Source organism: Festucalex cinctus, chromosome 15 (genome assembly GCF_051991245.1).
Source record: "Festucalex cinctus isolate MCC-2025b chromosome 15, RoL_Fcin_1.0, whole genome shotgun sequence".
Taxonomy (NCBI): Eukaryota; Metazoa; Chordata; class Actinopteri; order Syngnathiformes; family Syngnathidae; genus Festucalex; species Festucalex cinctus.
Genome location: NC_135425.1, coordinates 13,861,559 through 13,884,873, shown reverse-complemented (window position 1 = coordinate 13,884,873; position 23,315 = coordinate 13,861,559). Strand labels below are relative to the sequence as shown.

The window sequence follows — 23,315 nt, the reverse complement described above, 5'->3', positions numbered from 1 at the left end:
GAAATTTGGGTCAAATTGACCCAAGTAGAGGATCTGACAACTTTCTGGGTTGTTTTATACAAAATAATCCATTTTTTTTAAACTAAAAGTAGAGGATCGGTCCATTTTTGACCCGTAGTTGGGTTAATTTGGACCAAACTGTTGTATTTTTTTTAAATAAGAAAACACTGCGTTACACCAGAAAGACGCTCGTCTCGGAACGTTACCTTAAAGAAGAAGCCCAGAACATTCTTCTGGTCGCCGCCTGTGGTGTTGCTCGCACCTTCCACAGGGTCCTTCAACTCTGACAAGTCAACCTCGATCAGCAGACCTTTTCCTTTGGTGCTGTCGTCTCCACCCGCAGATTCTGTCCCTGAGATGTCAACCTCGTCTTCTGCGCAGCGCGACGGAGTGATGGATGTGTCAGAGGCCGTCGTGTCGTCTGACTGAGCTTTGACAGGAGAAAGGCCGATTTCTTCTGTGGTGCCGCCTTGGTCGTTTTGGATTCTGAAAGTTGTACGTCTTCTGAAATTTCGATCCAACCTGGAGCTCTCGGTGTCCTGGCTTCCCGCGCCAGTGTTTTCCTTAGGAGAGGTTGCAGCTTCAGTGTCAAGCACCTTGCCATTCTTGTGCTTCGGCTCGGAGGCTTTGCTTCGCTGGCTGGAGCTCAGCTTGGGAGGACGGCGGGTGGGGGCAGAATTGCTGTCAAAGTGGATGGCAAAAGATCTCGGGTCTGAGGTGGGGGACTGTGTTGGTTTCGGGTCTGGCTCTTCGGAGTCCAAAGATGAAGCTACATTCTTCTTCATCAGCAGGTCTTGCTGCAATGACAACTGTGTCATCTGCTGCTGGATAACGCTGATGGCCTCGTTGAGGAGGTCTATGGAGCGGGAGCGGTCGTTTACATCCGACTCAGAGGCACTATCCTGAGTTGAACTGTTTAACCGGTTGTGTCGACTTACTTCTGCTTGTGCCTGCACCTTTAAAACCTCAATACAGGAGTCATCCTTACAGGGACTCTTTGCCTTCTGTGCACCAGACAGTTCAATGGAAGGCGAATGTTTGAGGGGAAGAGGGAGCGTGTCACTCCTCCCTTCGCCCTTCTTCACAATGTTCAAGAATGCAGCTTTGCCGAGTTTCAGCCGCTGCCGCGCCGACATGGTCTCCATCTTCTTCTTCTGGTACTCGATAGCGCGTCTTTGCTCTTCCAGCTGCATGTGGAGCTGCAGCAGCTCCGAAGGCACTACTGGAGGACTCGCCATCTTCCTCGCAGCAGACGTAGAGTCTTTCCCTGGCCATCCGGGGTTACTTTCGGTCTTTAGTTGCCACCAAGAGGAAGGAGTAATCTCAGAGTGGTCAGGCGTTGTCTTCTGGGAACTGCTAGTGCTGGAGAAGCCATCACGGAGACTGAGTTTGAGCAGCTTCCTTTCAGCAAAGCTGGTCATCCTGACGCCGGCGCTGCCCGAAGCGCTGCAGCTGCTAGCGTAGGACGCGGTACTGAGGCAGGGGCTGGAGCGTCCACTCCAGTCTTCCTTGTCGTCCCGCTCGCTCACCTTCAAGTCTTCTCTAAGCTTAAAAGACTCCACCTCTGAGAATTCTCGCAGTAAGCTAGTCCCTTTTCCACTTGCCGGCTCGATCAGGTCCACGTCCTCGTCATCTTCCTCAAAATCCGCAATGTCCGAGTCGGAGTCCTGTCCTACTTCCGCATCAGAGGAAAGATGACTGTGACAGTCAGACTCCAAATGAAGGAAGAAGCCTTGCAGTTGTGTCTTTTCAGAAAGTGAAGGGTGTGTCAAGCCGGATTTGACCACAGGTATGGGTTTAAATTTAAGTTGACCATTGTCAGACAATGGTGACTTCCGGTGTGATTTGTGTGGAATATCCGTGGCTGTTTTCACCCCAGATGACCTTGACCTGCAGCGACTCTCCCCGCTCTCCTCCTCCTTGTTCAAGCTGATGCTCTTCTCTTTGGCTGGCTTTGGGATGGCAGGCATCAGAGGCTCAAGGTAGTAGCTGTCCAACTGCAAGTTTGGGGTTAAGATGTCCATGTTGACAGTGTTGGAAACCCTGCGAGGTGAGGGCATGTGGGGGACTTCCAATTCATCCAGCTCCACATCACTCCTAAGTGGCCGTCGGGAGAAAGCAGCGGGGTGTAATACAGCGACCAGCTCTTCCTCCTCTAAGATCTCCTCCTCGTCCTCAATGCGAATGTGGCTGAGGAGGTTTTGCCCGCTCAGTCTGTGTTGATGCAGCGGGCGACCTGAACCCACGAGCATGTGGCCGGGTGTCATCATGCTGGACGCCAAGCTGTCTTTGCTGACAGAGCGAAGCAAATTAATATTGTCTGCGTCGTCCTCCTGATTGGGGAAATGCAAGGCGTAGGGTGCCGGCTGGGATAAAGGCCTGCGGAGGGATTCAAGATCACAGTGTAAATTCTTGATAGAAATCATGTACTGGAACACACTGCAGATGTACCTAATGAAGTGTGCTGGGAGCAAAATGTGAACGTTTACCTCTGCCTCCTCTCTGGCCAAACTTGTGACAAACCCTGGGGCTTCTCATCTTTATGTGTCAGAGAGCTACATTGATTCCTCACTAAGGTACAAAGACAACATGAATCTTACGTTAGCATAACGTAACTCTATAATGTCCAAACCTGGGATGGGCAACTGTCCGCCATCAAAATAAACATGTTGTAATACCGATGTTCACCGCAAGGTGGAAGACATCACTCAGAGCACCCCAAATTCCCAAACTGTATCATTTAAAGGTGGGGTCTTACGTTTTCACTCAGAAATAAACACTTCATAAACATTGGATGTATACACATGAAAACCATCTCAATCAACACCTATGGGCTTCTGTTAATGTGTGGTGGGGATTTTGTCATCAAATACACCCCCCCACCCTATATTTTGCCATTTTGTTGTTTTTTACCATAAGAGGGACGTTTCTGGCGGAAAGTCAATGTTCACCCCTCCAGCCAATCACGGGGGGGGGTCGCTCAAGATAGGCGTAACGTTGACGAGAAGAGTGGGGGGTTGAACCATGGGAGGAGTCAGATTTGTATTGTTTAGGTCAAAACCTAAGACCCCGCCTTTAAGTAGCCCATCCCTATTCTAAATACACATCTGCAGGCCACTACCATACATTACCTGTCGCATCGTTTTCAACTCCCCTTTGTCGTCTCCGTCTTAGAGGCACTAAAGAGTGAGGAGAGCTGGAAGTGCTTGGTACAGTGCTGTTACAGAAAACGAAAATTGAAATAAAATGAGTTGTGAAGTAATAGCAACAAATGAAAGATAAACCAGTCTGTTTGGAAACAAACTGTACCTAAAGTCCGGGCTTGAAGGCGTGGTAAACATTGCAGCAGCGCTTGATGTAGTCTGGAAACTCCGTTTGTTAACATCGAGGGTCGTGTGGGATCGAGAGGTCTTAGACTGCAGCAATATTCTTGCTGTAAAAATGTAGCATACACCTTAGTTTGTGAAACACTAGCCTCTCAGTCCTTGAAGGTTTTTTTTTAGTCATTAAAAGTTTTACCATCTTGGATTTCCTTCAGGTCCCTGGGCTGCACAAAGTCGGGCTTCACAATCTCAAACCACCAAAAGAGCTCAGCGATGAACACCATCATATTATTCTGCATGAGGCAAAGAAAGGTTAGTGGCGCTATCTGGAAACTAGTCTGCATCTGCCATATATCCATCTGCAACTGAAAATGTCATGAACTGTTTTTCACGTCTTCCAAAACATGTGGGACCTCTGGTGGTGTTTTTGTGTGTGTTATTGTCTTACCCTCAGCACTGGAGGACAATACAGCATGTCCTCGGGCTTCAGAAAGAAGCACTTGTTCAGGTATTCATTTGCAAACTCCTTCAGTAGATGGATGTTGTACATGCTGTCAGCTATGGATGCAACGTCCTTCAGGCAAATATCTGCATTTAGGATAGATGAATGGACCATCATTAACACACTACCTGTTGAAAAATTACTGGTGGGATAACAGCTTCAAGCATACCTTCAAGTCTGATGAGTTCGGGGCAATAGAAGTGAATTAGGGCCAGGAGAGCGGCGCCATCGCACACGTCTTTGCACAGGTCGTCCACCGGGGAGAAGTGCTGAAGTGTCCGACCTGAGAGGTAATCCCTGCGATAGCGCACCTAAACAGCCACAATATTGCACATTTTATTCTGATATGGATGCTTTTATTCTCTGCTTTTATTATAAACACTGAATTATGTTAATGAAAATATACACCTTTTGTTCTTATAAAGATGCCTTTTGTCATACCAAAAAAAAAAAAAAAAAAAATTGTGCATCTATCAATCTACTCTATCTGGTGATTGTTGGATACATTACCACGTGAGAGAATTCCACAGGCTCCAACAGACAATGGGCCAGCGCATGCACTATGTCAGGCTGGTGGGGAAAGAGGAGAGAGATGACTGGGTGGGGTCCACACATGCATGACAGGTGACGAGCATCTCCAGACAGGTCACTTCTTTGTGAGCAAAATGAGTTACATTTACATGCATTTTGCAGAGGGTTCACTAAAAATGATGACGATGAAATCTGAAACAAAACAAAAAGTGTTAATGGGTGAATCAATGCAAATGTGGATGGAGTGGAGCTTGTTGCTACTTCATCATCCTCTCTGAGTTCATACCAATAATAAGGCTTAATGTGAACAATAGCCCTTCCTTAGGTCTTTGTGTGTGTGATGTGATGTTTGTTCAACAGAGTTATGCAAATTGATCATCAAGTTACCAATTATTTTTCACGTCGTGTGGGGACCCTCACATTTTATAATATGTGAGATATAAAAAAAAAATAATTGGTCCAATCCTCCAAAGAGTTGACAGTTCAAAGTGTTGCACAATCTGACACACGCCACAAAGACACATATATACAAATGAGGCTGTTTGTAATCACACTTACAGGTACCAGCTTCCAGTACCATTTGGAAGGAGACTAGCATCCAAGAGGCACAAGGGTAAGATATTTGGGCGGTGGGCAGGAGACACAAACAGGAAGAGCAGCACACAAGAGTCAGATAACAGACTCATGTTATCCTTAGTCACCATGGAGACAGAAATACGGCTATGTTCATAATGCAGGACAATGAGGATTTTTTTTTTTTACACTTTGTGACGTACTATCAGATTTTTTTCCCTTCAAACCTAAAAAGTACAAATCAGACTTTTTTTTTTTCTTCTTAAGTCAATGGTGAAATGAAGATGCTTTGCAACTGATAAATATATTGGGGGGGGGGGGGGGGGGTGTTGTCATTTGAAGCACAAAATCATTGGAATTGTCAAAAGTGTGCCACATTAGAAGTTACATTTGTTTTTGTAATGGGAACTACTACATAAAATGATCAGTTCTAACAAGAAATCTGAATTGGGCATCATACCCAGCAGTGTGAACATAGTCTGAGACAAGTGGGAAGGTTAGAGCTGATGGTAGTACATGTTAACAAATGATTTGATGTGACTGGTAAAACATGGTCATGCGAACCTGGTAATCACTGGTGGGAATGCGGTGGATAGCTCATTTACACTGTGTTAAGATCTGGGATCTGTAAGTGCTCGTCAGATCCTGCTATCCTAATATGCAATTTCCCCCTTTCTCAATCAAAGGCCTCATTATTGGTTGTCTGTAAAAGTATCATGTTACTTCCTGAGTAGGGCTGCAGCTAGAGGTCAAAATTAATAAATTGAATTAATCGACAACTGTGTTAACTCATTCAAACCCAGAAATGTATAAATATGTTTTTTTAAATACTTTGTCCCGCACTAGAGCAAGATTCTGATACAGCTTCTGACATGAAGATGATAGCTATATTCTAATGCTAATTGCTGCAAAACGGAAACGGTTATAAATATTTTTTTTCCTAATAAAAGAAGAGACTAATCTTTCTTTTGGTATATTCCATATTTTTATAGCAATAGCACAGAATATTCGGTGGACCTTGTGTTCGCCAGCCAAAATTTACCGTGACGGGAATGTTCCATCAGTCAACACAAGAGAACTGTTCGGTGGAAAAACTTACCTTCTGATGGTTTGGTGAGTCCAGCAGATGCTGCTTCATCTTCATCTCTTTTTCGGATATAGCTCTCATCTTTGTGTTCACCTTTAGTTGACCATAACAAAACAACAATCAACCCATAAATACAAACACAACAGCTTGTTTTTTCTCCTTTTTACCATGTTGATCCAAAGGACCATGGCATCTTCCAGGTCCGACGGATGCTCCTTGGAAGCACTGAAGTTGGAGAAGCGCTTGACACTGGATACCACCTTCTCCACACTGATCATCTCCATCGTGTAGACCATCATGAGGGCATCGATCAGGTGCATGTGGCAACTCTACACACAAAAGAAAAGGAAGTACAAAGACCATACATAATAAAAAAAATCACATTCCCAGCCCCAAAAATAAACCTCCACACACCATCTTGACGGGGTTCGAGCTGAGATCCAGAGCGGAGATGTGCACATCGTCCGAGTCGCGCACTTGGACTCCCCTAACGGACAAGACCTGGAGCACAGACTGATGGCTTCGCAGCGAGGCGGCTTGCTCTGCTCGGAGGATGAGTCCGCACACCCGGCAGTAGATCTCTCCGGACAGCAGCATGTGAATGACAGGGGGCTTGATGTGCTCCTGCTCATACTGGTCTGTGTAGAAGGGGTCTTTTAGGTCCTCTGGGATGTGGTCTGGTGGGAAGAAGCATGCGTTCATCATTCGTCGATCAAATCAATTGACGTTCATGTTACCCTGCTGGGATGCAATGAAAGATAATACCTTTGACAGGCTAAGGTGCGACTCGGAAAACATCAAAGCAAAGTAGCAACCCTGCAGTCTTTGAACCAATAAGCTAACAAGACTTAGTGGTGATTACGAAGCTGATGTTGTGTCGGCCCGCCCGGTTGTCCCTGCTCGTGCACCAGGACGTGGGGCGGCTATTTTAGTACACCTTGAAGACGCTAATCCACACTAACTTTGTTGGTAGACACGTGGACGGGCAGTCAATAGTGTCATGATAATAAACACAATTTAATTTAATTAAAAAATATAATTTTAATTTATTATTTTACAAAGATGCTCAGTTTTGATTGAGGTATTGATTTTATCTTATTTACACGGAGGACAGCAAGATGGGGAAAAAGCCAGCTTAGATGGCCAGTGTCAAAGGGAATGAGGCATCAATTTGGGGCGAGACTGATTATTATTATTTTTTTTTCAAGTCAAATATGATTTAACAAAACGCTACATTTTGTAAAGGGCATCGGAACTTGTATTGGCCTCCCTCCAGCCCACTTTCCTTTGCTCTGCCACTTCCGTAGCCTCAGCTGTCCCCTCAATACCACTTCTGGTTGCCATGGAGATGGTGATGGGATTGCCAGTCTTGTTTAAAACCCACAACCCCCATGATCATGGGTTTGCGTTTTGTAATGGGTGCTTTTCTGTGAGAAATGGAGTAAAAATAAAAAATAAAATAAAAATCCTGGTTGCTCATACCCGGAAATGGAATGAGAATACACCTGAATACATTAGAAATATACTCAGACTATATCGTTCAGATTAAGAATGCTCGGCCAATCAAGCAGGTGTGTGGCTTTACTTCCAATCCCATTAATCACTTAAACATGTGACATTCTCACTAGTACAGAAGGACACCACAGTAGAGTGTTTGCTTCTTAATCTAATGAGAGAATTTTGGCTTCCGCACACACACCATCACTTTCATTTCCATCTGCAACTGTTTTGCTCATCAAACAATGCATGTAATGAAACCCTCCAAGTACAAAGTTGAAAATAGTAGCTGCTATTGGGTTCTGAGACACTAATTTTAGCACACTCAATATATTGTGTGAGCAAAGAAGGAAAACAAGGGAAGTTGCTCCTCTGTGCAGCAGACATAGCTGACGTCAGGATGAACCAATCAGATTAAAGGATGGTCTGCAGGGGTTGTGTTTATTACAGGGCATCTGATCTGCACAGTGGCATACAGGAGTGGGCCTTCACCTAGAATCTGACCATTCACGATATTATAACATAGCTGAAAACTAAATAATCTTTAGTAAGGTGATGTTAGGAGATGCATAACGCAATATTGCATAGCAAGTTAACCAACCCAGGAAGCACTAGTATTCAGACTGTTTTTTTTTTTTTTAATGACTGATGACTGACCCAAAGCTCACACTCCCCCATCTGAGGGTAGTCGCACAGAGTGACACAAAAACCCACTTCGAAGGGAAGGGGTAGTTTCCATATATGAGCACACAGCCTGGTGATGTGGAGCAGTTTCAGTGCAGGGAGTGGTGCTGGCAAGGCTAGTGACCTGTGTATAAAAGCTTTTGGCACATCATGAGAGGCGAGCATGAATGTCTGCCCGGAGCATTAAGACCCTACTGTAGCTTTGTTAGCACCGGATTAAATTCTAGTTCTTTGAAAATATTTACCACAGCCAACTTGTATCACTGCAAGGAAAAAAACAAAACAAAGAGAAAAAAAATATCTCACATAAATGCACATTGCCAGCATCGATCTCATACACAGATCACAGCGAGTACATTTCTGATTCCGCAATTTCAAGGACTATGTGCGCCGCCCTGATTTTAATGGGAATGAGGGAAGCCTCTTCGATTGGCCGGCAGTCATCTGAGTTCCACCTGTGTGAGGTACCGAATTTTCCTCGCCTATTGATGCATTCGAGGATGGTCAGAATTTGGATATATCCGAGTTGGTTTTTCCCAGGTCCGACCTGAAAGCGTTCGAGGCGAACGTAAACAACCAAAATGGCGGATAGTGATCAACTGTTTTTTATTTTGGTCCTCAAAACTCATTTTGATCTCTAGAAAACTTAAATTTTTGCAATTTTGCTTCGTTTATAGTTTTAATCTTATTTCATAAGCATTCCATACAGTTAAGTAGTTGACCGTATAATTTCATGCAGGGAGATAGCGGCAATACTGTCACGTACGTTGCGTTACGTGGCGTCATGTTGAATATTTATGAATGAAGAAAGCTATCTAGTTTTATACTCGAGTAAATTGTGTTTTGCCATTCAGAGTGATGTCACATTGTAGTCCGCCGGTGAAGTCGGGGTCCTTTTTTTCTTCCGACTTCGCAAGTGGAATTTCCGAGTTCAACGGGGAGTTCCTGTACACACTTCCTGGTTTGAACTCGGAAAAAGTCCAACTTCCGACCATCCTCGAATGCAGCATAAGGTCAGCTTCAGTTTATTGCACTCTAAATTGCTTACAGGTGTGAAATAGTGTAAGTGTAATTTTTTTTTTTTTGCTATGTGTGCCCTACAATTGACTGGCAACTAACCTGAATTCATATCCTAATGAAGTCATATAGAAAATGGATGGCTAAATGGATATCTGAAAGCTAACCAAAGGCAAATGGTCCATTTGAGTCCATTATCTGTTGTGGTTTCTCTACACCAACCCAATGTGGTGGGCCTGTCATATCCGCAACATATCCGCTGAGTCAATGCTATTTGTCAGGTTCAATGACCATGTCTTATAATCCAGTAAATTGCCAAATAATGCAATCACATGCCATGCCGTTGTGAGCGTAAAAAGCCTGAGGAGCGAAAGCACAAGAGGACGTCTTACCAATGCCATAAGCTTTGGCCAGCAGCCATCTGAGATTTGCTTCTATTTTGGCCCTGGCAGAGTCGTACAGCTCCTGCGGTACCACAAGAACTTCCACGCCTCCTCCTCCTACATCAACATCTTCCACTGCTCTCCTCCTGGTGCTGTCCCCCTGCCCGGCACTCACCTCCACGTCCATGCTGCAACAATTACAAATATGTAGCACAATATTGTTTTATTGCTGTTGTTGTTTTTCTTGGCTAAAAGCAATTTACATATACAGTATATGTCAAACAATAAAACATAAATGATGAGAGCTGTAACCAGAGGTGGACTTGAGTCATCAGCCTTCTGTAAATCGTTTGGTTTAGGAATGAAGGCTTGCTTATGATAAACACAAATGTAATTTACTTTTACTAGCAACGTGGCTCGTGCTAAAAAAACAAAAAACAAAAAAAACAAAAACAAGGAATGTACATTATGAAATTCTCCATAAGTAATACATTCAAGAAAAAAAAGCAATTTATTATTTTTGTTAAAAACCTATTCTACTGCACATACTGTACCATTTTGCGCTATTTAAGTCTATTTTTAGGGCAAGTGACACCATTTTGACGTGTTGACTTGTGACTGTGAGAACACTTTGGAATTAAGTATGATCATATTGGTGGATATTTCTAGCTCAAACTCGTCAGCCAATTAGAGAAGGGGTTCCCCAAGTAGAGTAGCACAGAGGTGATATTTTGAAAACTAATTAAGTTGCACCGTTGCACTCAACCAGATTTTCTATAGGCAAGAATAACCAGAAATGTTCCCCAAAAAAGCCATTTTCCTCTCCACCCATGCACAAAAGTCCAGTTCTGTGGGAATAATCCTCCGATTTTAAAAAAATATTAGTGTGTGGGATTCAGTCTGAAGTGGCCATTCCAACCAGATTCACTATTTTGACAGATTATAATTTGGGGGAAATCTTGTCACGTCTCTACTCTGACCTCTGGGTGTAAGTAATGCAATAAGGTTAGAAAATGCAAAAATTAAATTTGCAATATCTTAGGTAAATTACATCCATCCATCCATCCTCTATATTCTACTTTCAACAGTACACCCTTGACTGCACGCTAAGGATAATTTAGAGTCTTTAATGGACCTAATATGCATGCTTTGGAACGTGAGAACCCTCCACACAAGAACATTTTAAACCCTCAACCTGAGAACTGTGAGATGAATGTGCTAACTGCTAGATGAATTTTCAGTCAATGGTATTTATTTCTGTATTTATTCATTTTTATTTCCATTGGTGGATGGCTTAATCACTGTATTTAATTATGTTACTACTCCTAACATCCAAACCAGCGTGTGTACTTTGTAGGTAGGTCATACAAATCAATCTGTGAAACCAACCAATAATTTTCCGTTCATCTCAGATTTTCTTTATGGACCAGAGAGCGCAACAAGCATGTCAATATTCGTGAGATGGCTGTGCAAACAACTCGTCCACTGTTACACTTAAATTAATAATTTGATTAATACAAATAATGCCTAATTATTGTCTCCTGCGTGCAGGTGAGGGCGTGACGTATCAGAACCCACACAAGCAAAGGCCTGTCAAAAATGTATACAAATTACACAAGAAAAAAAATACATTTTTTTCATACTCTGACCAGGTGGTGGTGGCTGTATCTCCTTAATAGGAAAATTGGCACCGTAAAAAAAAAAAAAAAGAAAAGAAATGTATTGTGATTTATTAGGTTCAATTGAAATGAAGCGCAGTTAGCATGTTGCTGTCATTAGCCTTCTCGAGACAGGTTGACCGGTGAAAGGCGGCGAACGACCGACATGATTTCAAGGCCCCCCAAAAGAAGCAGCAGCTCACCTTTACGGGCACATTGGCTCCGTCTCCGCGCGTGTACCCGTCTGTGGTTGTTACAGGAGCATACTGGCGGCTGGGGCGAGTGGTGAGATGACGGAGGAGACGAAAGATTCCTTCAAACACTGCACTACTCCTCACTACTCCTCCCCGCCCAGCGCGACACAAATCTCTCCGGCCTCTCAGGATAACGCCGGTTAATCCCACGGTAATAAATGAAACCAAATCCGTTTGGCAAACCACGCGAGGTCGGTATTCGAGGGAAAAGCACAACTAATGTCCCTACGCCGCTAATTCAAATTCGCTGGCATCACTGCTGCTGAGGGTGGGAGGGAGTATAAACGGATAGCAGTTGTCTCTATGGGGACGGGAGAGCAGAGTCTTCCAGCAAACACGGGTGCGGTACAACTGTTGGCCTGCTTGGGGGCGATGGAGGCCGGTAAAGACAGACAGATGATGACCAGCACCAGTCATGTGTTTAGATGGATTCCTGTTATGATTTATGAGAATTCAGAGATTTGATTAAATACTTTATGCGTGTTTGACGATGATCGATGAAAAAAATGTGCAAATAAGACAGACAACTGTGTATCTTGCGCCCACACTTGGAGTGACCCTGGATTAAATTTTGAAAGTAAAAACGTTTCATGCAGCTGAGGAGTTTTTACTTGTACTAGTGTTCGCCACTGGATGGCAGACATTGCTCAAGAGCGCCTCCCAAGGCATGCAGGACAAATATAATCTATAATATTATAATATTTTATTAACTCATTCACTGCCTTTGACAAGTATACTTGTCAATTGTATTTTTTAGAGCGGTGCTAAATGGGGGCGAATCTGAGCATGCTCCACTGTAAATATCAAACTTGGAAACAACTTTACTGATGCCCAACCACCGGTAGATGACATCATTGCCCCATTTTATAGGAAATTTCAGAGTCCATGGGAGAAATGGCTGTATTTTGGCAAACCTACATTTTTCTGCTGTCAATTATAAAAGAACGGGACGGGACAAAAAGTAGGGAGTCTATTCTGTTATTTGGTAGATTCGGTTTATATATAATTATTGAATGTAATATCACGTGAGTATTGGAAATGTAAAAAATTTCTATAATGACTGGCAGTGAATGAGTTAAACATGCATAAAAAAAAGTGTTCTTGCACTCGGTTTCTTGTTCAGGCGTTTTGTTTCTTTGAATGGGATTTTTTATGCACAGGGGAGGGAAATGGCAAAATGTGATTTTCATTTATTTATTTATTTATTTATTTTGCTGAACAATGTCGAGTAATAAGAAGGCCACATTAATATGTTTTGGACACAATGTTTAAATTTTTGTATGCCTCCAGCAGTGTGTGACTCTCGACGTATGAGGGCGCTGTATCCCCCGTAGTAGCCGGGAAGTGACGTTTATGCTTTGTGAGGCCGACGCAGACATTTTAAAATAAACATTTAGCTAACAGCTAAATGCTACGCCACCAGACCGCTCGCGAACGGGTGAGCGCACTGCGCCACAAAATACTGTACATCCATTTGTGCCTAGGTTTGACAGTTTGTTAGTATTAGATGAACATTGCTTCGCGGCCCGTAGAAGGAACAAACGCACGAAGATGATGAGGAGTCTGGCGCCGGGAAAAGGAGCTCATTAACACCGTGGTAAGTAACAGTCGCAGTCGATTGCTAAGTTAGCTACACTGAGCTAAATTGACTGCAGCTACGGTGTCGCTTGGAACTCCTCGGTTGCATTTGAGGACGTGGCTGCTACGTTATACAGTGGCCTTGCGCAATGAATATTTTCGGTGACTACTTTTCCTTTTGCCAAGTTCGTGTGCAACTTTGAAACCGAGTCTAAGCTTTCTTTGCGTGTCCTCCAGCTAGCCATCGTTAGGCTCTGTTGGTTTTTGGCTAGCTGGCCAGCGAGCCGCAACGAGCATCAACTAGCTAAGTCATTCATTCTGGCACAAGTGGATGACTCGGGTTACTCGCCCGGCTTAATGTGGACTTGGGAAGACTTAGCGGGCATTTACAAATATACACGGAGAATGATTCACATACAGGCGGCTCATGAGAATTTCAAAACCGAAATTAACTTAAGTTTCTACCGCTACAACTCAGTTTTGTTTGTTGTTTGGAGTATTATTTTTATGACGCATGGATAATTTTACGGTAGGGTAGTCAAAATGACTGAAACTTGGTTTCGTGCTTCTTTGAGTGTCTTTTTTTTTTTTTTTTTTTTTTTTTTTAAACAAAATAACTAGCTTTAATTGGACACTTGAGGTATGTTATGTTGAACAGCAAGCTGCTAACAGCATTGATATTGATGACGTAATCTTTCTCCTTTGCAGGTGAGTGCCTGTTGAGGCACCTTGGTCCACATTTGTTGGACCATAGGGCATTTTGCTAAACTGGCATGAAGATGGCTGATTCGGAGAAGGCAGAGGAATTTGTTGATGCAGAGTGTCCCTCCGAGCGCCTCGACGAAGCACAATCAGCTGCGACATCTGTCCAGGATGAACATCTAAAAACCGAGACCACCACGAGTACCAGCTCCCCACCAAGAGATAAGGACGATGACAGCCCGTTGCACACGGAGGGTGAGCAGAGTCTTCTCTCTATGCCCTGTTTGATGAAGGAGCTCCGCAGAGACTCCCCCGAGTCGCAGCAGGCCTCGACGGGGAGCGAGAAACCGGCCACTCGTCACATCTACGAGAGCGACTCCTCCAATCCATGCATGCTCTCCCCCTCATCTAGCGGCCACTTGGCAGACTCTGACACACTCTCCTCGGGGGCCGAAGGCGCCGGAGAGGAGACTGAAACCAAAATGGAAGCCGACCCCGGCAAGGAAGCCGATCGGCAACCCAGCGGGAGGAAATCCCGGCGGTCGCGATCGGAAAGCGAGGCGCCGCCCAACGCGATGGCGGCGAAAAAGAACCGCTGTCAGCCCGCGGCGGCAGGGGTGGCCGGGCCAGAGAAGCAGATCAACGGCAAGCAGGCCAAGGCGAAAGGCCACCGCAGCCAGAAACACAAGGAGCGCATGCGCCTGCTGCGACAGAAGCGCGAGGCGGCGGCGCGGAAGAAATACAACCTGCTGCAGGACAGCAGTACCAGCGACAGCGAGCTTACGTGCGACTCCAGCACCAGCTCCTCTGACGACGACGATGACGACACTTCCGGAGGCAGCAAGACAATCAAAACAGATATTCCAGGTAAATCCACCTACTCACCAGTAGAGTTTATCTCAGGGGTGGGCAAACCTTTTGAGCTCAAGCACCACAGTTCATCGTTAATCTCCCTGTAAAGGATAATTAAATATCTTCTAAATTTGACACACCACGGACAAGCGTTAACATATATTTTTTAAATTATTGTAAAAATATTTGAAGTGTTCTTTTGCAGACCATTAGAAAGAGCCCACATATCACACTTTGTGAGTCACTGAGAAACATGTTTTAATAATACAATAATTTGCTATAAATGCAACAATATCAAAGCAACTTTGACGTTATAAACGCTCACTGGGTTATATAGTGTGGCAGGCCAAACTTTGCTCACCCCTGGCCTATTGGGTAAAAAGTATGGCGAGGAAGTGGTGTGCATGATGTGAACATTTCTCATACTCCATAACTAGTGACGACATGTCACAGCGTTCATGAAAAATTGGTCTTATCAAACCAAGCATTGTCTTTTTGATTTGATCAGTCACCTGTTGTTTTTCTTCACTTACATCATGACATCCAATCTCCACGCTAGAAGGTTGCGGCCATTAATTTGTCCTGACGCAATGTTCCCGTCGGACCACTGGTCGTCAAAAACGCACGCCGTGCATGCTGCGTCTACGCCTCAGAGGGTCTTCATTTCTCGGAAGCAACAGTTGTCACCCAGGCTGCAGTTGATCGAGCGAGTCGTTTGCTGTAAATAGACGCTGCTTGCTTGTGTGAGTTCATTGTGAGTCTTAACTCCAGACAACTTGTTTGGCCTTGGAGTGCAGGTGGAAAGGTGTTAATGGGTTCATTTTAAGGTCATTATGTTGGTGAATAGGAGTGTCACCATGGCGGCCATATATTTTCATATATTTTCTTTGTGTACATTGTACTCCTACCAAGTTCCTATAACTCCTCACGTAGTAGCTCGCAGACATGGGTTTATTTTATCTACTCAACTGCAGAGAGGTATCCGTTAGGGGTGAGGTGTTTATTTGCATGGTGGTTGTTATACCTTACATATAATGTATAAATGAGTGCTAGCTTAATTTAAAAGGAGGGCTGTGCAGACTCCGCTTTCATTTTCATGCTTTCCACATCAGCATTTGTGTGGTGTTACTTCGTCCAGTGATTGATTTGCCCATTGACCTAATTTATACATCGGCTTAATTTGCTCCCTGTCGTTTTAGAGATACCGCCAAACAACCGTCGGTGAGAAACTTCCCTCATCAAAATAGAGTAATCCTCGGGAAGTTTGTACAATTTCGTTGCCCTCAGCAAGCTGAACGTTAGTTTTGTGTTTACCACTTACTCCTGTTTGCTTCGACTTACAAACAAAATTAGGGAAGGAAAAGGCTCACTCTGATTGGCGGTTGTCACACACATTTCTGACACGTCAAATCGACTAAACAGCTGATTGCCAACGAACGACCTGAAATTTGTCACAATTCCCAATCAAATAATCACCCAATCCTCCGCTCACAAAAGCTGTTGACATCACTCACTACTAGACCATGCCCCTTAAAAGTACACATACAGTGCATGGATACTACAATATGTACAGTATTACAAATACGTTTTACAAGTAGTTTATTTATGAATTTTCTCTTGTTTTTGGCTACAATTTCTTTTGTCTATTAAAATCCCCCAAAATGTTTGAGGGATTGAACAGATGAATGGCATTTCAATTAATTTCAATAGGGAAAATTAGCTTTCATGTACGGGTAAATTGAGTTATGAGCTTGGTCACAGAACAATTTGTACTCGTGAGTCAAGATACCACTATTGGTTTCTCCTTGGACCCTGTCTGTCTTCTAGTCTGTCATCTTGTTTGCCTGTACTTCGGCTTCGACTTTGGCTTTTTCCAAAAACTACCCCCTCATCTTGAGCTTTTACTGATGCCACGTCTGCCATTTTGAAGATCACGTCGACGACACAAAAAGTTGCACCGCCTGTGATTTAAACAAAGCGTCAACTGAAGGTGGGACACTTGATTGGGGTACATCTCAGAGCAGAGGAAATTAGTTTTTACCCATGGAATGTAGAGTGTCCAAAAATGGTGTGTAGTTGTGCTTTTATATATTTGGTGAGGATTTTTATTTCCATAGATAATTTACAGTTGTAGGCTTGTAGCTCTGGAAGTCATGATAACTGTGGTTGTAGTGAGATATTTAGAGGATTTTTATGCTCGCTTATATGTTGGTTCTTGGGTGATCTTGGAAGTTGGCATGTGATATGACACTTTTTTTCCCTTCATTTATTTATTTATTTATTTATTTGCCCCAACAGTTGTTTTCGTCCTCTTCTAACCTTACGTCTTAGATGGCTCTCTGTTAGCGTCCAAGTCTCACAGGTTAGCTCACATGCCACAAAAACGGGCCTCCAAAGCCAACCATCAGGGATCCTTATGAAGGGAAGATGTCAACCATTTCCGTATTTTTCAACATCGTCAAACAGACTGCATGATGTAGTCCATCAGCATGAAAGAGTTCTGGTCTGCACGTAAAACAAGAAAGCAAAAAGTGTCCATTCTCTCTTTTGTAACACCAAATAAAAAAAAGTCCACTCAAGAAGCATGAATCTACTGCCACTGTATGTTCTTAAGCCTTGGCCTCAATGTCTTTCAAGCTGGCTTCAGACGTGCATCGGAGAGATCCAGAGTGGGCGCCCACATTCACGGGCTGCTGGACAGCGGCGCGTGGGACAGGAACGGCATCAGCAGCGTGCTGGAGGAGGCCATGACGCGCTTCGCCGTCATGCAGCGCCAGACGGAAGAGCGCTTCCGCGTCTGGATGGAAAAGCTCGCGCACCTGGACTCGGACGACTCGTCCAAGCGCTCGAGCGACGGCCCCGAGGGCGGGCAGCAGCAACCGCCGGCGCCCCAGGGAGCGCGACCTTCGCCCGCGAGCTCCTTCTTGCCGTCGTCCGAGTCGGCAGAGACCATGGCCGCCTACATGTTGTCGCGAGCGAGCAACGCCGCCGCCGCCGCCGCTCCTGTCAACAACAACATTTTACCTGACACGGTCACTCAGAATGGAAACCTCGGCGTTCCGGATCCTGGTCTCTTGAATGTTTAGACGCAACTTGACTGATTTCATCCACGTGGAAATTAATATCAGGCAGGACGACGCGCCCAGATGGGATTACCTGTTGGCATTGAATCACTGTGAGACTTGGGATTATTTGCAAACCTGCATGGACCTCGTCAACCATCGAGTCAATTTACCCAAAACATTCTCTCTACTTTTGATATATATATATTTTTTCCTCTACTCTCCAAAAAAGGTTTCCTCCCCTTTGGGAATATGACTTCCTCTACGTGTCTCCCTGTAACTCTTACACTACACAGCGTCGTTCTGACAAAAATACAGCCGCCACATTCCGATACACACGGGCAGGGAGTATCGGCAGCCGCATAGCATGGTGCCTTTGTCATTCAGCTGGCCGCCTCGTAGCGTTATTACTTCAAGTAACGTTTACACTGTGCATGTACATCTCGTGATGGCCTTTTTTCGAGCGGCAGAGCTTTACTAACTCGCATACACAGAGTTACACATGCAAGTATGAATCGTACCGAATCACATTGACGCCTTCTTGTAAAAATCACATTTTTTCAGATTTTCAGGAAACACACAAAATGGAACCGTTTGCATCGCGAGGAGATGATTTAGTCAAAAAGAAAACGAATTTTTGCAACAACAACAAAAAAGACTTAGGCAATTTTGGCAGTTGTTTTAAGAAGGTGACACCATGCCTTTTAAAAAATACCTTTGTGTTTATTACCTAGAGATGTTTACATTTTTTGCTTTTTTGGGGTCACAGTCGCTGCTACTTCTGTAATACAGTAACTAGAAAATTGGACAGAGATGACATTTATTTTTAGAAGCTTATATTATAATGAATATGTAAACATATTGCAACCTCCTGATATTGGGAAATGAGTGACCTTTTACTTGTGACTGAAATAGTTAGGTATTCCCAGTTATTAAGGCCACAAAGAAAAAAAATTGCAGTGTTGAGAATAGTGGTAATGTTGAGAGTATAACATTGAACGATTGCTGAGATGAAGTTGTAGTAGTTAAAGAAAACTTTCTTTGTCAAGAAGCAAGACACGGTTATGAGTCAGTCGCAGTATCAAGAGGTTGAGTGCATTTGTGCTGATTGCAGTTTTGTTCTGGTCAATTGTCAATTCTTATTGCCGTCGGTAAATCTTGCTACTTTTTGTCTCAAAAGTTTACAAGTACTATATATTTTTTTCTTCTTCCCATAATGCCCCCCCCCCCCCCCCCCCCACACACACACACACACACAAAATGACACTAGTTTTAATTTGTCAATCTTTTTAATATTACGTTTTTTTTCTTGTAATACAATTTACAACTATCTTTTTTTCTCTCTCTCTCAATTACCACACTGTGCTAAGTTTTCCAAAATTAAAATCTTCCAGTTCTGACTTTTTCTTGCAACGTTATTAAATGTACCTGGTCCTGTAATATGACTTTTTTTTTTTTTTTTTTTTTTCTCCTATTTTTTTCCTGACAATATGACTCATTTTGTACAACAGACTTTCTTAAAACGCTGGCATTGGGTCTCCTATGTCACAATTTAGGTACGATACCTGATATCGGTACTCGCCCATCCCTAGTTTATTCTTGTACTGGAGATCTATGACTTCATTCTTATAGTATGTTTTTTTGTTTGTTTTCAGCATGGCCCTAATACTCCTTGATGTGTACCAGCAGCAGGACAGAGCATGACAATGTTTACCACCCCCTAAAACTAATCTGGGGGATCATTTGATCGCTGACAACAGTGACGTAATGTGACAGTTTAAAGCAGCAATCTTTCACCCATTAATGAAGGAATCATATTTATATGTAGGATGCTAACTTGTTTTCTGTGGACTTAACGTGTAACCCCCCCCCCCCCCAAGAGTTGACTGTGTCACGCGTTTTGCATGCGAGTTCTATTCGTGTATAGAACGTAAAATGCAAAGTTGCCACCAGGAAGCATGCCAGGCTGCCAGCTTTAGCATCGCTTCTGACGCTTTAAGGCGGTTAACTGACACATCAGCACTGCACTTTTATTTATTTTTTTTCTTCTAGAATGTGTGCATCGTGTGTGTGAGATTTCTCTCACTTGTGCATTTGAAAACCCACTAAGGACAGACATTTTGTTGTCTGTTTTTTTTTTTTTCTTCTTCTTACCTGGCCTTTTCTTGGCAGGTTTGTGCTCTCTGGTAATGCCACTACCTGGCATTTGAAGCTATTCAGAGGCCCTTCACAACATACACACGCACACACTAGTCAGCCTAGCAGCAGGGTGTATTTGTTCAGTTGCGTCCAATTTCCAGGGTAGTACAAACATTGCCGACTTTTTTGTTTGGCCTTTATCTAACTGCTGTTTTGATTTTCATTTGAAAAAGATTCTTTGGATGTGTTTTGTATCTACTGTATTCCAGTCTCGTTTTTATGTGAGCGGCTGTTATTTCAACAGAAATAAATGCTAACAAAACATAAAAGGCTCCGGTCAAAAGGTGTATTATTTCACGCAAACACTAACTCAACATTTCTGTCAAAGCCTCTTTGATACAGATACCACACAAAGTTGAACTTTTCGACAGAACTCCGCAAATGGGATATTGTTGCAACTGTGTGCACTTTCACACAGCACTCCATCACTGAATAAATAACGAGCGAGTATCTGTACGTCTTTGTCCAGTTTACCATTACAAAAGTTAGCCATAACAGCAACATAAATAAAGTTTGGAAAAAACTATTTTCAGTTGACACTGCTCGAGTGGAAATTTGCTGCTTTATATTAACACTAATATTCTGTACTGGTTGTACAGGAAAGTGACATGGACAAAAGGTGGAAGTATCATGCTTTACAAGCAGTTATAAAAGCGGGTACACAACAAGCATGTTCCCTTTTCTGATACTACCTCAAAAGGCGAATTATTTACTGAATTGACTTTTTGCTTCAATATATCGTGTCTTTCTGTTCATACAGAACAGCAACACTGAGACGACAGTTAAAATGACCTTACGCCATCCTCCCGTCTGTTACTACCTTAACCGTCAGAATAGGAAGAGGCGGGACTGTTTTTTGCACATCAGTTTGTTTCCGGTTTGGTTTGCGACGTGTGGGCTGCGTCAAAAATACTTGTGCTTCCGACTTTGTGCCCCTCGGTTGCGCGTTCGCAACCCGGACCGGAAATAAACTGATGTGCAAAAATCATGTCCCGCCTCTTCCGTGGCATATACCCCATAGTTGCCACACTACTACATGGAAAATGAACCATTAAAGGGATACTTGACTCGTTGAGCCATTTTCAGCAGTAAAAAGTTAATTTGTCAAGAATGAATTTGATAACTATCATTATTTTTCATGCACAATTAATACCTTTAAAAATCTTAAGATGACATCACCTGTGCTGAGGAAGTAGGTAACGACCAATCATGACTCAGTCTGCTGACCAAACCCAGAAAACAGGTGAGCCATGATTGGTCGTTATCTACTTAGTCAGCACAGGTGATGTGGAAAAAAATTGTTTTTTAAAGTATTAATTGTACATGAAAAATAATGTTATCACATGTATTCTGGACAAAATATTAACTTTTGACTGCAGCAAATGGTTCAATGAGTCAAGTATCTCTATAAAAATGCATTAAAAACCAAACAAACTACTCCTCCTCTAACACTCCCCTACTGGAAAATCCTCATGGAGCCAATCAAAGATGATTGTCAGAGGTCTTAAATGATGGCAAAAGCCTTTTTTTTTTTTTTTTTTTTTTGGTGGCAGAGTCTCAAGTTGGACAGCTGCAGCCAATCCCTCTGTTCATTTCCGAGCCTTGTTTTAAATAATGAAGTGTTCTCTCTGTCCTCCGCAGACGGGCCTCCAGTAGTGGGTCACTATGATATTTCAGACACTGATTCTAACCAGGAGAGTATGAAAGTGGAGAAAGTCCAGCCCAGCGTGATAAAGCGCGAGCTAGAAACACTCAGAGGCCAGGATATGGCGGCTCGCTCCGGGTGTATAAGAGCTCTGAGCTCCGTGGCAGGTCAGTTACAAACCCTGGCTGACGTTTTTTCGTCTTCCTGCTCCTCCTCTTCAGTCAAAACTGGACTTTTAAACTTTCTGGCGTTCCATCTTGGCAAGACGTCTCGATCTGCTGCCTCTCTGGTGCTTTCTCCCTACACAAATTCACACGGGCGTTGTTGGAAAGGTGGAAGAAAATGCTGGAAATGAAGTCCACAATTAGCGTTTTGTCCGATGTGATGCTTCCTTTTAAGCAGCCGGCTTTTATTACAGACAAACGCACCCGCGTCTTGCAGCTGCAAGACCTGAAGCCCCGGCTCTTCGTTCTCCACAAAGTGGTGATTTGTTTTGTGTTTGTTTTTATCTCAGGCCACGTGGAGGCGGAGACGTCGCACAACAAGGACGGGCGTCAACTCAAGGGTCAGATTAGCATCGCATCTACTGACAGCGAAGTGGAGATTGTGGGCGTGCAGGAGAACACGCGGTAAGCATGCAAGTTGGTCTTTATTTTTTATTTTGTTTTTGTAATCGAGACCCTTGTCTCTCAGGAAATTATGGAAATCAAAGTTATGCTGTCGTCATTAAAGAAAATTCGTATCGACTCTGTGATCTAAATGGTAAATAGTGTAAGCCTGAAACTATTTAGTGAATCACTCAAATAATTCTATAACAAACAAATCCAAGAAAATAAGAAAAGAGAAAGAGAGAAATACATTTTCATGTCCACTTAACTTTTAAAACACATTTTGCCATTTATTGTTGACTGAAAATGACGACCAATCAAGGCTCACCGGTTTTCTGGGTTTGGCCATGTGACAGTCACAAGCTGAGCAGTGATTGGTTGTTATCTGAGCCCTGAGAACATTTTCAGTTGACAACAAGTTGCAAAATGCATTTTTAAAGGTACCAATTTTACATGAAAAAGAATGAAAATATCAAATTAATTATAGATTAAAAAAAAATAACTTTTTACTGCTGAAAATGGCTAAATAAGTAAAGTAGCCTTCCTGCGTGAGTTCAAACGTATTGTAACACACATTTGTACACTAGATGCTACGGCTACAGCTGACGCGCAAGCACTGGCTAACGGTTAGCCCTTTGACAGCTAGCCGCTAACCTGAGGTCACAACAGTTAACTACATGCTAAATGTTTGGCGGACAGGAAAGGAACACAGCTCCTTGTCAAATTTCTTTTTTTTTTTTTTGTGTTGCCAAAACAAATCCAAAATGAAAATCAAAGTCGTCAACATATTTTTTTGTGTGTGTTTGTTGAAGGTGCGGCCACCCTTGCGGTGGCGTGATCAAAAGCTTATCCTCCTGGAAGGGCGACCACTCGGCAGAACGGTCCGCCGGCAGCACGACGACGCGCCTACAGCCTCAACTGTGGACATGCGTCTCCCCTCAGTCCAATTGGGTGTCCCCGCCGGAAGTGGTCGACCTCACCCTGGACGAGGAGAGCAGCGGACAAAAACATTTACAGTAACAAAAAAAAAACCTCTCACACTGAAAATACCCTTACTCTTCCTCGTGGTCACTTTTGCCTTCCCGGAGTTTGTTTTTACCCGTTTTTGAACAATTGTGTATGGAAGCCATTCTGTTGACGTGATTTTTTTTTTTTTTTTT

General features: G+C 43.3%; 2 protein-coding genes across 9 annotated transcripts in view; one reads left to right on the top strand and one right to left on the bottom strand.

The window, feature by feature from the left end:
- camsap1a (calmodulin regulated spectrin-associated protein 1a) overlaps positions 1-11,855 on the bottom strand; it is a 17,941-nt gene extending 6,086 nt beyond the window's left edge. The window contains exons 1-13 of one of the 5 annotated variants that reach the window (XM_077497990.1): positions 11,459-11,855; positions 9,607-9,785; positions 6,431-6,693; positions 6,184-6,345; positions 6,029-6,109; positions 4,915-4,947; positions 3,995-4,136; positions 3,772-3,911; positions 3,520-3,616; positions 3,310-3,433; positions 3,132-3,217; positions 2,490-2,571; positions 207-2,379 (exon numbers count right to left, since the gene is read on the bottom strand). In XM_077497990.1, coding sequence (XP_077354116.1) covers positions 207-2,379; positions 2,490-2,571; positions 3,132-3,217; positions 3,310-3,433; positions 3,520-3,616; positions 3,772-3,911; positions 3,995-4,136; positions 4,915-4,947; positions 6,029-6,109; positions 6,184-6,345; positions 6,431-6,693; positions 9,607-9,784 — 3,561 coding nt within the window. In that variant the 5' untranslated portion in view covers position 9,785; positions 11,459-11,855. Of the gene's footprint in view, positions 1-206; positions 2,380-2,489; positions 2,572-3,131; positions 3,218-3,309; positions 3,434-3,519; positions 3,617-3,771; positions 3,912-3,994; positions 4,137-4,335; positions 4,856-4,914; positions 4,948-6,028; positions 6,110-6,183; positions 6,346-6,430; positions 6,694-9,606; positions 9,786-11,458 lie in introns of those variants that run through there. The other 4 variants (XM_077497988.1, XM_077497989.1, XM_077497991.1 and 1 more) reach the window with 4 other exon arrangements.
- On the top strand, positions 11,412-23,315 carry ark2n (arkadia (rnf111) N-terminal like PKA signaling regulator 2n). 4 transcript variants are annotated; one of them, XM_077497997.1, is made up of 5 exons: positions 11,412-11,660; positions 13,796-14,656; positions 21,544-21,714; positions 22,062-22,176; positions 22,968-23,315. In XM_077497997.1, exons 2-5 carry the CDS (start codon positions 13,861-13,863, stop codon positions 23,173-23,175), a joined length of 1,290 nt encoding a protein of 429 aa, XP_077354123.1. In that variant the 5' UTR covers positions 11,412-11,660; positions 13,796-13,860; the 3' UTR covers positions 23,176-23,315. The 4 variants fall into 4 exon arrangements, with proteins under 4 accessions (XP_077354123.1, XP_077354122.1, XP_077354124.1 ...); XM_077497996.1 differs by lacking the exon at positions 11,412-11,660 and adding an exon at positions 12,879-13,106; XM_077497999.1 differs by lacking the exons at positions 11,412-11,660; positions 21,544-21,714 and adding an exon at positions 12,880-13,106.

What these genes read in the sequence shown, in the direction of transcription:
- ark2n (XM_077497997.1), top strand. Translation starts at nt 13,861, where the DNA reads ATGAAGATGGCTGATTCGGAGAAGGCAGAGGAATTTGTTGATGCAGAG. An exon ending in AATCAAAACAGATATTCCAG is followed by an intron (nt 14,657 to 21,543) that starts GTAAATCCACCT and finishes TGTCCTCCGCAG; the next exon opens with ACGGGCCTCCAGTAGTGGGT. An exon ending in GGCGTGCAGGAGAACACGCG is followed by an intron (nt 22,177 to 22,967) that starts GTAAGCATGCAA and finishes TGTTTGTTGAAG; the next exon opens with GTGCGGCCACCCTTGCGGTG.